The sequence below is a fragment of the Seriola aureovittata genome, chromosome 7 (genome assembly GCF_021018895.1).
Source record: "Seriola aureovittata isolate HTS-2021-v1 ecotype China chromosome 7, ASM2101889v1, whole genome shotgun sequence".
NCBI lineage: Eukaryota > Metazoa > Chordata > Actinopteri > Carangiformes > Carangidae > Seriola > Seriola aureovittata.
The window spans coordinates 26,976,095-26,988,484 of NC_079370.1; the positions used below are offsets into that span (position 1 = coordinate 26,976,095).

Sequence of the window (12,390 nt, forward strand, 5' to 3'; positions counted from 1 at the left end):
TAACTGTTATCAACTCATTTTTTGTCATTTTGGGACTGAACGCTGTGTATTGACATGAGTTATAGTGTGTCCGAAGATGCTTAAATAGAATTTCAATTTGCTGTAATTATATAAAAAGGTTTGTGCTCATTTGATTTCCTTACCAAAATCAGTATTTAGACATAACAAGCTTATTTGTTATTTTTTTTAACCAACATTTTGCTTATGTGACTCAGTGCCAGAGATGTTCAACGTATATTCACCACTTAATACCTTAGACTGGTTCTAGGCACCCTGGGAAGTGAAGAATAAAACAGCTGCTGCATCAGGAAACAATTGTCTGACTCTACAAATGCCTTTGTCTTGGAAGCAGGTGGAATGATGGTAAATGGACTGCACGTAGTATATAGCACTTTTCAACCACTCAAAGCTCTTAACAACACTCATCACATTCACCCATTCACTCACACATGCATGCATCACTCCCATACACACACTCACACACTGATGGAATCGGGGGGTAATTTTTGCCCAAGGACACTTTGTGACTCAGACGGGAAGAGCCGGGGATCGAACCGCCAACGCTCTGATTAGTGGACAACCCACCCACAACCTGCTTTTCTAGGAAGCTACTCGGAGGTGCCAGGGCCACCTGGCGAACAGGACTACCACAGGCTGATATCTGGAGTTTCATGACCGTATTTTCTAGGACCCTAGATCGCAAAAGCTGCCGTGAAGAGCTATTCTACCCAAACACTACTTTTGTCCAAGTACATGTAGTTTTAATAGTGTATTCCACCCTACATTTAAAAAATAAAAAAGTAATTAGTTTGCTACCCATAATACATTTATAAGTGCTGTCTCACCCTTTCATTGTCGTCCATCTTCTTACTGAAATGCGGTTCCAGTGTTCACTTCCTGTGTCGCGAAAAACTAGGTTCCTGGAGATGTTGTCCTGTTGTCCATTTAGCATTTATAAGCAATCTATTAACAATTACTAAGTGTTTTAAAATGCACTATAATATCATTTAAACAGATACTAATATATTTGTCAGCAACCACTGAGAACATAATAAAACTGAAAGTGAACTGTGGATGATTTGTACATGTGTATAAACAGTAAGTAAATGCTGTAAGACTGTTCATGTGTGTGGTCATGTATCATTGTACATTATTACAGCTGTTTTATGCATAAGTTAAAGATGTCTCATAATACATTTTACACGATGAGAATTACAGCTCTAAAGCAAATAACAAAAGGTGGGAAAAACTGGAACCTCCCACGTTAAGCAAGTGACTAGCATCTGTAGAAGACAGAGATATAGATACAGAACGGAATAATTATAGAATCAGTAAGAACAAAAAGATGAGCCCTGAATGAAACGTGATGAAAGGTAACTGACTGATTATATTTAAATGAATGTGAATGAAACATCAGGATCATGTTTTAAGAGCATAACATGTGAAACTGGGTCTACTTCTATAATGAAACACCAATGTCTTTTTCTTCTATTATCATCACTATTACTTTGTTTTCTATCGATTATGAGTTTTGTTTTTTGTGTTTTCTAGGGACAGATATTTATGTAAAGATAGTGTGTTTTTATATTTCCTGAAATATAAAAAAAGAACTTAAATGGGAACAAGTGGAATTAGCATAATTATTTTTGGTGTTTTTTTCTTTAATGCCAAATCTGAGACTGTGTGACTCATTTAGACGTTTTGCAACATTTTTACTGAACAATGTCGACTGTCAGATGCATAGTACAGTAAAGCACATGTATTTGACACATGAATAGGACTGTGTCCATACTCACAGTTGTCCAGCTGCATCTGCATGCGCAGCCTCTGTTTGGTTTTGAGTCTTATCTCTGAAATGAGTCACTTTATGAGTCTTCGGTGAGTGTTTGACTGCTAAATAAATGTCTCATGACCGAAGGAACAATATATATGCATGTGTTTCTGTTTGTCTCATTATTAACACTCACCACTCTTATATGATAAAAGAAAATACTCACACTGTTGCATTGTACAGCTTTTACTACATGACACACACTTACAGTACAGTTTGACATTATATGGAGCAAAAACAGATGCCACATATGCAAAGTGAGAGTGAGGAATACATTCTCTGACAATGTCAAAATAATACTAAAATAGATAGATAGATAGATAGATAGATAGACAGACAGACAGATAGATAGATAGATAGAGAGAGAAAGATAGATTGATAGATAGATGGATAGATAGAGAGATAGATTGATAGATAGATGATAGATAGAGAGATAGATTGATAGATAGGTAGATAGAGAGAGAGAGAGAGATAGATAGAGAGATAGATTGATAGATAGATGGATAGATAGAGAGATAGAGAGCACATTCACAGGTTTAAATAAGTTTTTATATAGACTGAAGCTGGAGATGCTGTAAATAAAGTGTTGACACAGAAATGAAGGCAGAAAGAGAAAGTAGAGGTGTCATGGAGAGCTCATGGTAGCTGGCTGCCTGAGAGGGTCACTTAACAACGCTGCACAACATCACACAGTTGTCTTCCTGATCTGGGACACCTCGTTCAGGTAGGCAATGAATAACTTGGTTCCCTCGATGTAGTTGTACCTGTGAGAGAGAGAGGAGAAAGACTAAACATGTTGTCTGTTTAAGTGTGCGTCTCCTGTACATATACAATCAATTTAGCAACACCATCATCCACAGCAGCAGCCAGGCACAGTACAGCTTCTCAGATGTCCCTGAAGGGGTGCAGAGAATCAAGCCCCTGTTCCACCAGCAGCTAGTAAAACTGACAAATCCCCCTGGATCCAGATCAGCATATCTTTATTTCTGCTTCTCAGGTCTCAAAGAACTTGTACAGCTTTATAGCCATCTATTCTTCGCTTCCTCCAGATGCTGTGTATCTGTCCTAGTGCTGTTGTATGTTATCATCCAAATCCAAAAATGATGACTATCAGGTTAAGGGATTATTTCAGCACAAGGTTGTGGAAGATGAAGAGAGGGAGAGACTGCATTAGAGGTTCACATTCCCCACCAATATAGTCAAACCTGCTCATCTTCTCGTTCTGGGAGTGCAGCCCGTCATCGAAGCCTCCGATCGGCATCATGATGATGCTTTTTCCCGTCACATCCTGGAAGGTTCTGGCGATAGGGATGGTCCCGCCCTCACGGATCAGATCAGAATCCGTGTCAAAAACTGTAGAAGGGAGGAGATTTTATATCTGAGAGTGATGGACATGAACTCTCTGCTGTCTCACATTTATATGAATTATGTGTCACTTCAACAAGATTTCCTAAAGCATTCATGTCTGAGCGACAAATCACTTTACAAAGGATAAAAAAAATCTAAATCAACAGTAAAGGAAAAAAGACTAAATATAAAAGCAGAGAAGAGAAGTTTAACAGGTACTGCATATGAAATATATGTTTATAGTTATAATGTTCAAGTGGAAGCATAGACCGAGAACAAGAACGGGTCCACAGGAACAGCAACTGCTGATGATGAGGCTATTCTGCATATATCATTCTTTATTTGGATTCCTACCTCTGGTGTATTCTGTACATGACAGATCAAGTCAGTGCATTTACTAAGTGCAGTTACGAGGTACTGGCATTTTACTTGAGTAATTCTCCAGGCTTCAGTGCATTGGAATGTCTGTGCTACATGTCAGAGAGAAATATTCTGTTTTCTGCACCACTGCGTGTAGAAATGATAACTGTGGATCTGCCAATTAAGGATTCACATTAAACCCATGGTACAGAGTTATAAGCTCATAAATTGATAAAATTGGTAAAAATCTTCGGTTTTTAAATCAGCTTTGGGAAAGGTATTAGCTTGATGCACAGAATTTGATAATAACTGGAGACTAAACTTGCAGAGGACCAGTTAGATTGATGTGAAAAGCATGAATGCCTCTCACAATATGGCACAATGTATTACTAGTGCTTGTAGTAGGAGACCTTGGTGTATCTAAGGACTACATCTGTTCAGTAAGTACAAGGAGATCAAGTTAAGTGAAGTGAAAGTTGATAGTCAGAGCTAGTTAGACATGTCGGGGTGTTAGAGGTGTTAGGAGAGGAGGTCCCTCTGAAGAGAGGAGTCGCCCTGCTCTGATAGAACCACAGACCTGAACAGTCTGGACTGAGACTGTCCTGTGTGCAGGGATGGTGATGCCAGACCACCTTCATTAGAGGAGCACAGTGGCTGAGAAGGAGCATCAGGCTGAATGACTGAGTTCCAGTAGATGGAGCAGACCCAGAAGTCTCTCTGACGGCAGCATTAGAGACTGAATCTGATTCGGGCGGTCATGGATAGACAGTGGAGGTCAATGAGTAGCAGAGTGACATGTGACCTTTTAGGTTGATTAAAGACCAGACGGACCAGACATGCATTCAGGATCATCTGTAAGGGCCTGTCAGAAGAGCACTGCAGTCGTCCAGGTGAGAGAAAACCATAGTCTGGACCCAGAGCTGGGCGGCGTAGTCAGGTGTTGTATAAAGCAAAGCGGCACGACAGGTAGAAGGACACAACATGGTCAGAGGAGAGCTGGTCAGGGGCGCCTCGGTGGCTCACCTGGTACAGCGTATACCACATAGGCTTGGTCCTAATTGCAGCGGCCATGGATTTGCGTCAGACCCATGGCCCTTTGCTGCCTGTCATCCCCTCTCTCTCTCTCCCTGACTTGCCTGTCTATCTCTCACTGTCCTATCAGAATAAAGGCAAAAACGCCCCAAAAAATAACAAAAAAAAAAAAAAAGGAGAGATAGGGAGAGCCGGCCATCAAACACGACACCCAGGCTTTTCTTGACCTTGTTTGGGGTAAGAGATGAAGAGGTGATTTTGATATTGATATCGTGATGAAGAGACTGATTGGCCGGGGTGACTAACAGTTCGGTCTTAAAGGTTGAGTTGAAGGTTGTGTTCCTTCATCCTTGTTTCTGTGTCAGAGACAGGCCAAGATCTGTGCAGAGACCTTGTGGTCGGGTTGAGACTCCTGACACGACACCCAACTACACCTGATACGAGAAGCCATGCAAGTGGATAATTGTAGCGCTCCCACTACTGCTTGTTTATTTTTTGAGTTTGTTTATAGTTTTATAGTTTTACAGTTTGCTTCAGCTGTGCTGTCTGTATAAAGGATTTTGATGCAGTGATGGGTGCTTCATGTGGGGTGAGGGGTGTCCTCTGTACCTCTCTTGACAGCAGCCTTCCCAGCCTCATAAAGAGGATGCTGAGTGTCAGCCAGCCAAGGCTTTGCCCCGATCACCATGGTGACTTTCAGCGCGTTGGGACTCTTCCTCTTGGCAAACACAGAGTGAAGGTAGTCTGTCACCTGGAGGATCCAAACATAGAGGATAGAGAGCAGAGGTGGTTTATGGGGAGCTATGCTTTGCTAAAAACAGGATTATCTTTATTTATTTTTTTTTTTTTTTTGAGCGTTCACATTTTGTTTTACCTGTTTCTTGACCATTGCAGGGTCCATGTTGGGAACTTGTCTAATGGAGAACTTAGCAGTAACCTTAGCAGGGATGACAGTCTTTGTGCCAGGGTCAGAGAAGGCCCCTTCGATGCCATGGATGGTGACGGTGGGGTAGCGCCACATGTGGGCCAACACATCCACCTACAGGAAAACACAGGGTAGAAAATCAGCTCGTGCACTTACCCGGTCTTATAATAAACGATGACCTTTTCAAGACTTTTCCTTCACCTTGTTGCTGTACATGAGCTGGTTTACACCGATCTTGTTCTTGTAGTGGTCAATGTCAAACTGGATGTCCTGGTACATCCTCCATTCCTCATCAGAGAGGGGCGCCACGGCGTCCCTGATCCCAGGAATCAGGATCTTACCACTGGGGCTGATCAGCGTGTCTGAAGAATAACAACAGAATGGCTACTGTTTCTATTCTATTCTATTCTATTTCTTTAACGGGCCTCTCCTCAGACTTAACATTAACACCAGAGTTCATGGTCAGTTATATAACAGAGCTGCGGGGGCCTGGAGGGATTCAATACCTCGCTCAGAAACACTTCAGTAGGGAACACATAAGACTTTAAAACCCCACCCTCCTGATCTTGTACACTCACTAATTACTGCACAGCCCTTGGAGGTGATCTAAGAAAATACCTACTGAATGTTTTTGTGCTAATAAAATAGGATGTGATTTGCGGTAGAGTCAGCAAAGAAAAAAAACAATACAAAGCAGACAACATGTTGCCGGGTGCCACAGAAGACCATGTCTATCATGTGTCAGTTGTTCTGTGGTGGTTTTACGAAACATGAATTTGCTTGGGAATATCCATTATTGCTGTGTGGGTATTGGGATAGACACAAGCTGTGTCCCAATTCAGAGGCCGCATCCTTCAGAGGCTGCATTTGAAAGGCTGTGATTGTGTCACAGAGGTGCGACTAGACTGATTTCCAAGGCTCCTTCAAATGCGTCCTTCTTTTCCTGGACAATGGCAGCTCAGACAGGTGGATCCTCTCTGGCCCAACGTACCCAAAGATTCATTGCGCATCAATAATGACAATAATATGGCATCAAACAACACCGACAGAGAGCCTGAGGATTACACTGTTAAATGTAAGTATCGGGTTTCAGCTCAGTTCAACAGCTAACGGTGCAACTGTTACAACCAAAACCAACGGGTATGAAGGGCCACAACCTCGGCTACTGAATTGGGACACAGCTACTGAGTATTTAATTGGCTTCATAGTTAAGTAAAGAATAAACAAAAGTAGAACATAATGTTTGCTCTGTGAGTACCCAGCATTAATGAGAATGAGTGAGTGAATGTGTACTAGATGCTACACATTTAAAAACACACTCACCTAGAATTCCAATGAGGTCAGTCATTGGTTCAATCACGGTGCCTCCGTACACTCCAGAATGTAAATCCTGTTTAGGTCCTTCCACCTGCAAACACATCAGGGGCAACCGTTACCGTGACGTAGCGCAGCAGCACACAGGTGCAAAGTGCGTGTATGAGCTAAGGATTAGGCACAGTTTTTAGTATTACACCTCAGCAAAGAAGTAGCAGTTGCCTCTGGTGCCATAGGTGAGGGCGGGTCGGGTGCTGAGCCAGCCGCAGTCTGAGATGATGATATAATCCACGTCAGAGAAGAAGGTGTCTCTCTGGGCCAGGATCATGGCATCCAGGCCGTTAGAGCCCGTCTCCTCCATGCCCTCGATGACAAACTTCACATTCACTGGCAGCTCCTGGTGGATGAAAATCAAAGTCAGATGTGTTGAGGCAGTACGTGGCAGGAAGTACTTTGGACGGAGAAGAAACACATCTGAAATCTGTGTACTTTTGGAGGATAAGCATCCCTTTTTGAAATTCCAGTGGTGGTGCAACAGGCTTTGCAGACTCTACGATAATGAGCCATTAGCTTTGTTTGAAACTAGTCTTATCAACACCTACACGCTCTCTCTCCTTCATGCATCCAGCATCTGGACGATGCCTTTTGATGTGAAAACTCAGCTGTATTATTTTCTCACAGCGAGGACGGCGGGAAACAGACTGCTGCTGTGACTTTGCAGAAACCGCAGTGACTTTGCAAGTTAGTTTGGCTTAAGCTCAGCCCTCCTCTCTCACTAGCCTGAGGGGTGCTGTGTGTTTGTTCCCATTAAATCTGTGGAGTATTTTACTCAACTAAAACAGTCTGCTTAAATAAATGGGAGTAATCTGTTGGGTCTATCTTGCCTGAGGCATCTCTCTCTGATTCCCCTTTTTATATTTCAAGACAAAGATGATGCAAATACAACTCTAATCTGTCCTCTGGTCTCATCTGAGGTCACAGTGCCTCTGCGGCTCTGGCTCGCTCACATATTTGATTTTGTTGATCTGTGGCATGGAGAACTATCCAATAAAGGAGTGGTATTGTGGACTCTCCCTCACCATGTTGAGGGCCTGGTAAGCCTCCACTGCGTGGATCCAGGCTAAAACTGGAGCCTTGTTGTCTGATGCTCCTCTTCCATACAGGTTACCTGAAGACACAATCACACAACAATCATTATATTTATTTATCATATAGATGCAGCCCTCACAGTGGTCTGAGTTTTATCAAACAATTACAGCACGACTCCTACTTTTTACTTTTACATTTCAGTGGTTAAATTGTATTTAAATTAATCGTTTTAATAAATATTCTATTTTACTTTGATGCATGCAAATTTTGGGCTTAAGTCTTATGTGAAGATTGCCATATAAATAAAGTTTATTCATTATTATTACATTCAAGTGTGAAAACAGTGTCTTTCTGTAGTCAGCATTATTGGTTAAACAGATACTTTTCTTTAAGGATTACACATGAAAACATGGCTTCACATGATTGTAAATCATTGTCATTCACACTGGCTTCTATATGTAACTGTGAGCTTTTCTTAAATGAAGAGAAATTAATGTGATTTCCACACCAATTTTTTTTCTGGCTGGAAATATTCCCGCCATTTTCCTCAAATTCTGCCATGAAATTCACTAGAAACCACAAGAAAAAGTTTAAAGTTTGAGTCGGAGTTTAAAGGCTGTTACCGTTGATGTCGGTCAGGTTGTAGGGATCTGTTGCCCAGCCGTCCTCTTTCTTCGCGGGTTGGACGTCCACGTGACCGTAAACACACACTGTGTGTTTGTTGGAGTCGTTGCCGAACTGAGCCGTCACCACTTTAGGCAATGCTAACATCTGGCCGTCAGGAAGCTGCGGACGTTAAAGGAGAGTTAACGTCAGCTTGAACTGTTGCACTGTTTTCTCTTCGGAACCGTAAACTGTGTCTCAGCTCTGCTCATTTGAAATAAACTCTACTGTATCGCTTTCTCAAATTAAATCGAAGGCAACTGGACTTATATTTGTCTGTGGAAGACGTTTGGCCTCTTATCCAAGCGGCTTCATCAGTTCTTATGTATTGGTCTCTCTAGTCCGCACTAGTCCGACCAAGAAAGTGGAGTAGGACCCAGGTATTTAACCTCTTGTGGGTGGGTCCACCAAGGTACCTGTGAAAGTACTGGTTTCACCTGACCATTGTTGTGGTCTCATGTGGACGACCGTTGTTAGGGTCAGGTGACCCTGTTGTTATCCCGTGTGAACCCGGTAACAACAGGGTAACAACAGGGTCACCTGGCCCTAACGACCCACAAGAGGTTAAATACCCGGGTCCTACTCCACTTTCTTGGTCGGACTAGTGCGGACTAGAGAGACCAATACATAAGAACTGATGAAGCCGCTTGGATAAGAGGCGAAACGTCTTCCACAGACAAATATAAGTCCAGTTGCCTTCGATTTAATTTGAGAAAGAGATAACAATGACCTGGACGAATGAGAACTTGCACAGACAAACTCTACTGTAGTTTTATTTTAAGGGGTAATCTGCTATTGTTTTTTTTTACCATTCACTAACACAATAACAGTTTCTGCTGTGTTGGGCCTAATTACTGCTGAGGAGCTAAACTAAAGCACGCTGTATGTTCAGTGAGTGTGGGAAGCAGCTGTGGTGTGTCTCCGTCAGTAATGAGAAGGTAGTTAGCTCTGACTGCTCCTCTGCTGTTCTGAAGTCAGCAACTCGTCACCCTCCCTGATGAGCCAAACTCTCTGTTTTAAAATACATATGTGTCAGTAAATATACAATAAGTATTTACCAACCAATAGGATTACATACAGAGCTCTAATATCTCGAAATCTACGAATAGGGAGGCGGCTCTGTCACTGACTTCCTGTTCTCCGATGTCCACCAGCTCTACGGTCCCGCCCATCAGCCTCAGCTTCTGAGCCGCCATATCCATCATGCGATGCAGGTCTGGTCTTTTCAGGACGTTACTGGAGTCACTCTCGATTGCAACCCAGTCCCGCAGAGCCTGAAGTACACATACACATTCAAAGCATCATCTTTCTCATCCTGTGGAATATGATATAGCATAACTGCTGCACACGATTATTGTCCAGTGACCAAAAGCTTAATTTTAAATCAAGGAATCTCAGGGAATAAAACAAGAAGCAAGGTTATACTTGCTCTTCATAAGTAGCTGCTTGTCATGCTGCCATACTGCCCCCTTCTGGTGAACACTGGCTTTGTTTCCCTGAGCAGTGGAGTCATTGCAAAGTATCACCAACACTGATGACTCTGCATGAAGTATTTGGAAATTATATTCCTCCCTGTTGACAAATTATGAAATTCTGGTCCGTAAAATAACTGCTAATAATACTGGACAGTTTCATTATTACTCAGGAACTCAGTTACTGTTGTTTCTCTATAATGTATAATATTTAAGGTGTTCATTCATTCCCACTAGCCTCCGAGTTATTTTAGTTTCTACTGTAGGTACCAAGTGTTACTCTACAGGCGACAGTTGTACATCCGATGTAACAGAGTGAATCAACTGCTGGTGCTGAATAAAGCAAATATTCAAGGAGTAGCTATAACATGCTTATTTCAATCAGCCCAGTATGACATAATAATAATAATAATAATAATAATAACTTAAATTCATTCATATTGCAATTACTTTGGCAGATGTTGCGATATGAGTCATGATTTTAGTGGCAATGGTAATTTTTGCATTTCATTTTCGGTGTAAATAATGATAATAACAAATAAATACTAATAAATAATAAAAATGATGATGTAATTTTTCCTTTTATGTTCCCTTACATCTGGAGAATATGATTTGTAGGGGGGCGTCTCTGTAGCACCACACTGGTCATTTATGGTCTGTTGTGACACATTTGCTCCTGCAATATCAGTTGGCCAAATTGGGATTTCAATAAAGTTTTAATTAATTGTTCAGCCCTTGTGGCCTAAAACATAGAACTGCTTGATATCCATGCAATCAGTATAACTTCCTTAAGTGAGCTCCTGGGAGTTTTTACAGCGTATTTGGTTGCTCTTCAATTTACAGTGTCTGTTGTGTAGATTTTTCTAAACTAAATTCTTAAGCTATTCTTTTATGATTCACAATGTCACAACAGTTAAAAAACTGTAGCTTAAGCATGAAGAAGATATTGCACCTCTACATATTCCTCTTGGTGGCTGTCGACGTACTGCACCAGCTCCGTATACTGGAAGGCATGGACAGTAGAGATGACCAGCAGGATGGAGGGCAGGACCGGAGGATTCATCTGTTGGCAGTGTCAGATGGCTGTGTGAAAGGTCTTTTACTCCCCCACTATAGTAAACACATGCAGGGCTGCAGACCAGGTTTTAGAAATATTAAGGTCATGAGTCCAGATTCCTCCAGAAATCATTAACCACCACAAAGAATCCTGTGAAAGTTTCTGATTATTTTAAAGCTTTTTTTTCAATTACCTGTTCACGTGTGTTTGATCTCCCTCTATAATGGTCTAAATTAGGGCCACAATTAACCATTATTGTCATTATTTATTATTCATTCAATTAGTCATTAGTCTATGAAAAAAATGTCAAAGAAATACCTACTGGAGCTTCCCTGAGTCCAAGATGTCGTCTTAAAATGTATTTTTTGTTTGACCAACAGTCTAAAACCCAAAGATATTAAGTTTACAATTACACATGACAAAGAAAAGCAGCAAATCATCTCATTTTCACTACTGAAAAATAAATGATACAAATAACCAAAAATCAAAATGGTTTCTGATTATTCTTCTAATTGTTTCAGCTCGAGTACGAATATTGTTTCAAAGCCTTCCATGCACAGATCAAAATTAAGTCAAATTTAAGAATGTTCAGTCTGTAAAAAAAAAAAGCAACCTCAAATCACACTGTGTACAATTTATATGCAATGGCAGATGGTAAACTCCTCCTCAGCTCCAAGGAAACACACATCAGATTACAGTCCAGTGTATCCCACTCACACTTTTTGTGAAAATTTTCAAAGTAAAACTCAGCAGCCGACCTTTTTGTCTTACCTTTTTCTCTGCTGCAGGTGTGTGTATGTGGCAGTGTCCTCAGGCAGGCAGATTGTGGCCCCGTGTTGGAGCCCGGAAATTTATATACCCTCCTTCATATAACACTCCTACTGGGCCCCGGGGTCACGAAGTCAAACATTTCCTGACTCTGTGCCAAGACAGCTGACAAATTAAATTTTTCTTGCTGACAGCTACAAGAATTACACTCAATCTATTGATCCCGCTCCAAGAATGCACGCCGGGGTTCAGCAGGAACAAAGGCAGCATGGTGAAATGAACAAATTCCTGTTGTTTGTGTTTTGGAATCTCCAAGCAAACCCCTCCGCAAAAGTAGAGCGGCTTTTCTTGTTCCATAATAGGCGGGTGTCCCATTGTGCTGAACTTAACATTGAGCTACTTGTAAGCATTCCTAGTTGACGTGCAGCTATATTAGATAATTACCCTTAAGACGGTTTGTCTGAAATATTTAATCCCATCACCTCTTCATGGTCATTGGATAAATTGTCCTTGGTAAAAACTTCCTGTCTCT

At 41.5% G+C, this 12,390-nt stretch overlaps 1 protein-coding gene and 1 long non-coding RNA gene across 4 annotated transcripts in view; one reads left to right on the forward strand and one right to left on the reverse strand.

Annotated features, from left to right (window-relative positions):
* The window catches only part of LOC130172670 (uncharacterized), a 28,152-nt gene extending 26,226 nt beyond the window's left edge, over positions 1-1,926 (forward strand). Inside the window, exon 4 of one of the 2 annotated variants that reach the window (XR_008828313.1) lies at positions 216-1,926. This is a non-coding gene — a long non-coding RNA (uncharacterized LOC130172670). The remainder of the gene's footprint in view (positions 1-215) is intronic. The other variant, XR_008828312.1, reaches the window with a different exon arrangement.
* Positions 1,927-2,001: 75 nt separating this feature from the next.
* On the reverse strand, positions 2,002-11,977 carry cndp1 (carnosine dipeptidase 1). 2 transcript variants are annotated; one of them, XM_056381533.1, is made up of 13 exons: positions 11,862-11,913; positions 11,413-11,471; positions 10,986-11,096; positions 9,692-9,835; positions 8,522-8,684; positions 7,889-7,977; positions 7,009-7,206; positions 6,819-6,903; positions 5,697-5,857; positions 5,445-5,609; positions 5,180-5,321; positions 3,037-3,184; positions 2,002-2,595 (listed from the first exon to the last, which is right to left on the reverse strand). In XM_056381533.1, the coding sequence occupies exons 3-13, from the start codon at positions 11,094-11,096 to the stop codon at positions 2,517-2,519; spliced, it is 1,485 nt and encodes a 494-aa protein (XP_056237508.1). In that variant the 5' UTR covers positions 11,413-11,471; positions 11,862-11,913; the 3' UTR covers positions 2,002-2,516. The 2 variants fall into 2 exon arrangements, with proteins under 2 accessions (XP_056237508.1, XP_056237507.1); XM_056381532.1 differs by lacking the exon at positions 11,413-11,471 and having other exon boundaries at positions 11,862-11,977.
* Between the last annotated feature and the right edge of the window lie 413 nt (positions 11,978-12,390).

Bases quoted from the DNA above. Each gene is read 5' to 3' on its own strand.
- cndp1 (XM_056381532.1), bottom strand. From the start codon at position 11,096: ATGAATCCTCCGGTCCTGCCCTCCATCCTGCTGGTCATCTCTACTGTC. The intron at 7,978-8,521 runs GTAACAGCCTTT...TTGTGTCTTCAG, and splicing joins CAACCTGACCGACATCAACG to GTAACCTGTATGGAAGAGGA. The intron at 3,185-5,179 runs GTACAGAGGACA...TCCCTTCTACAG, and splicing joins GAAGGCTGCTGTCAAGAGAG to TTTTTGACACGGATTCTGAT.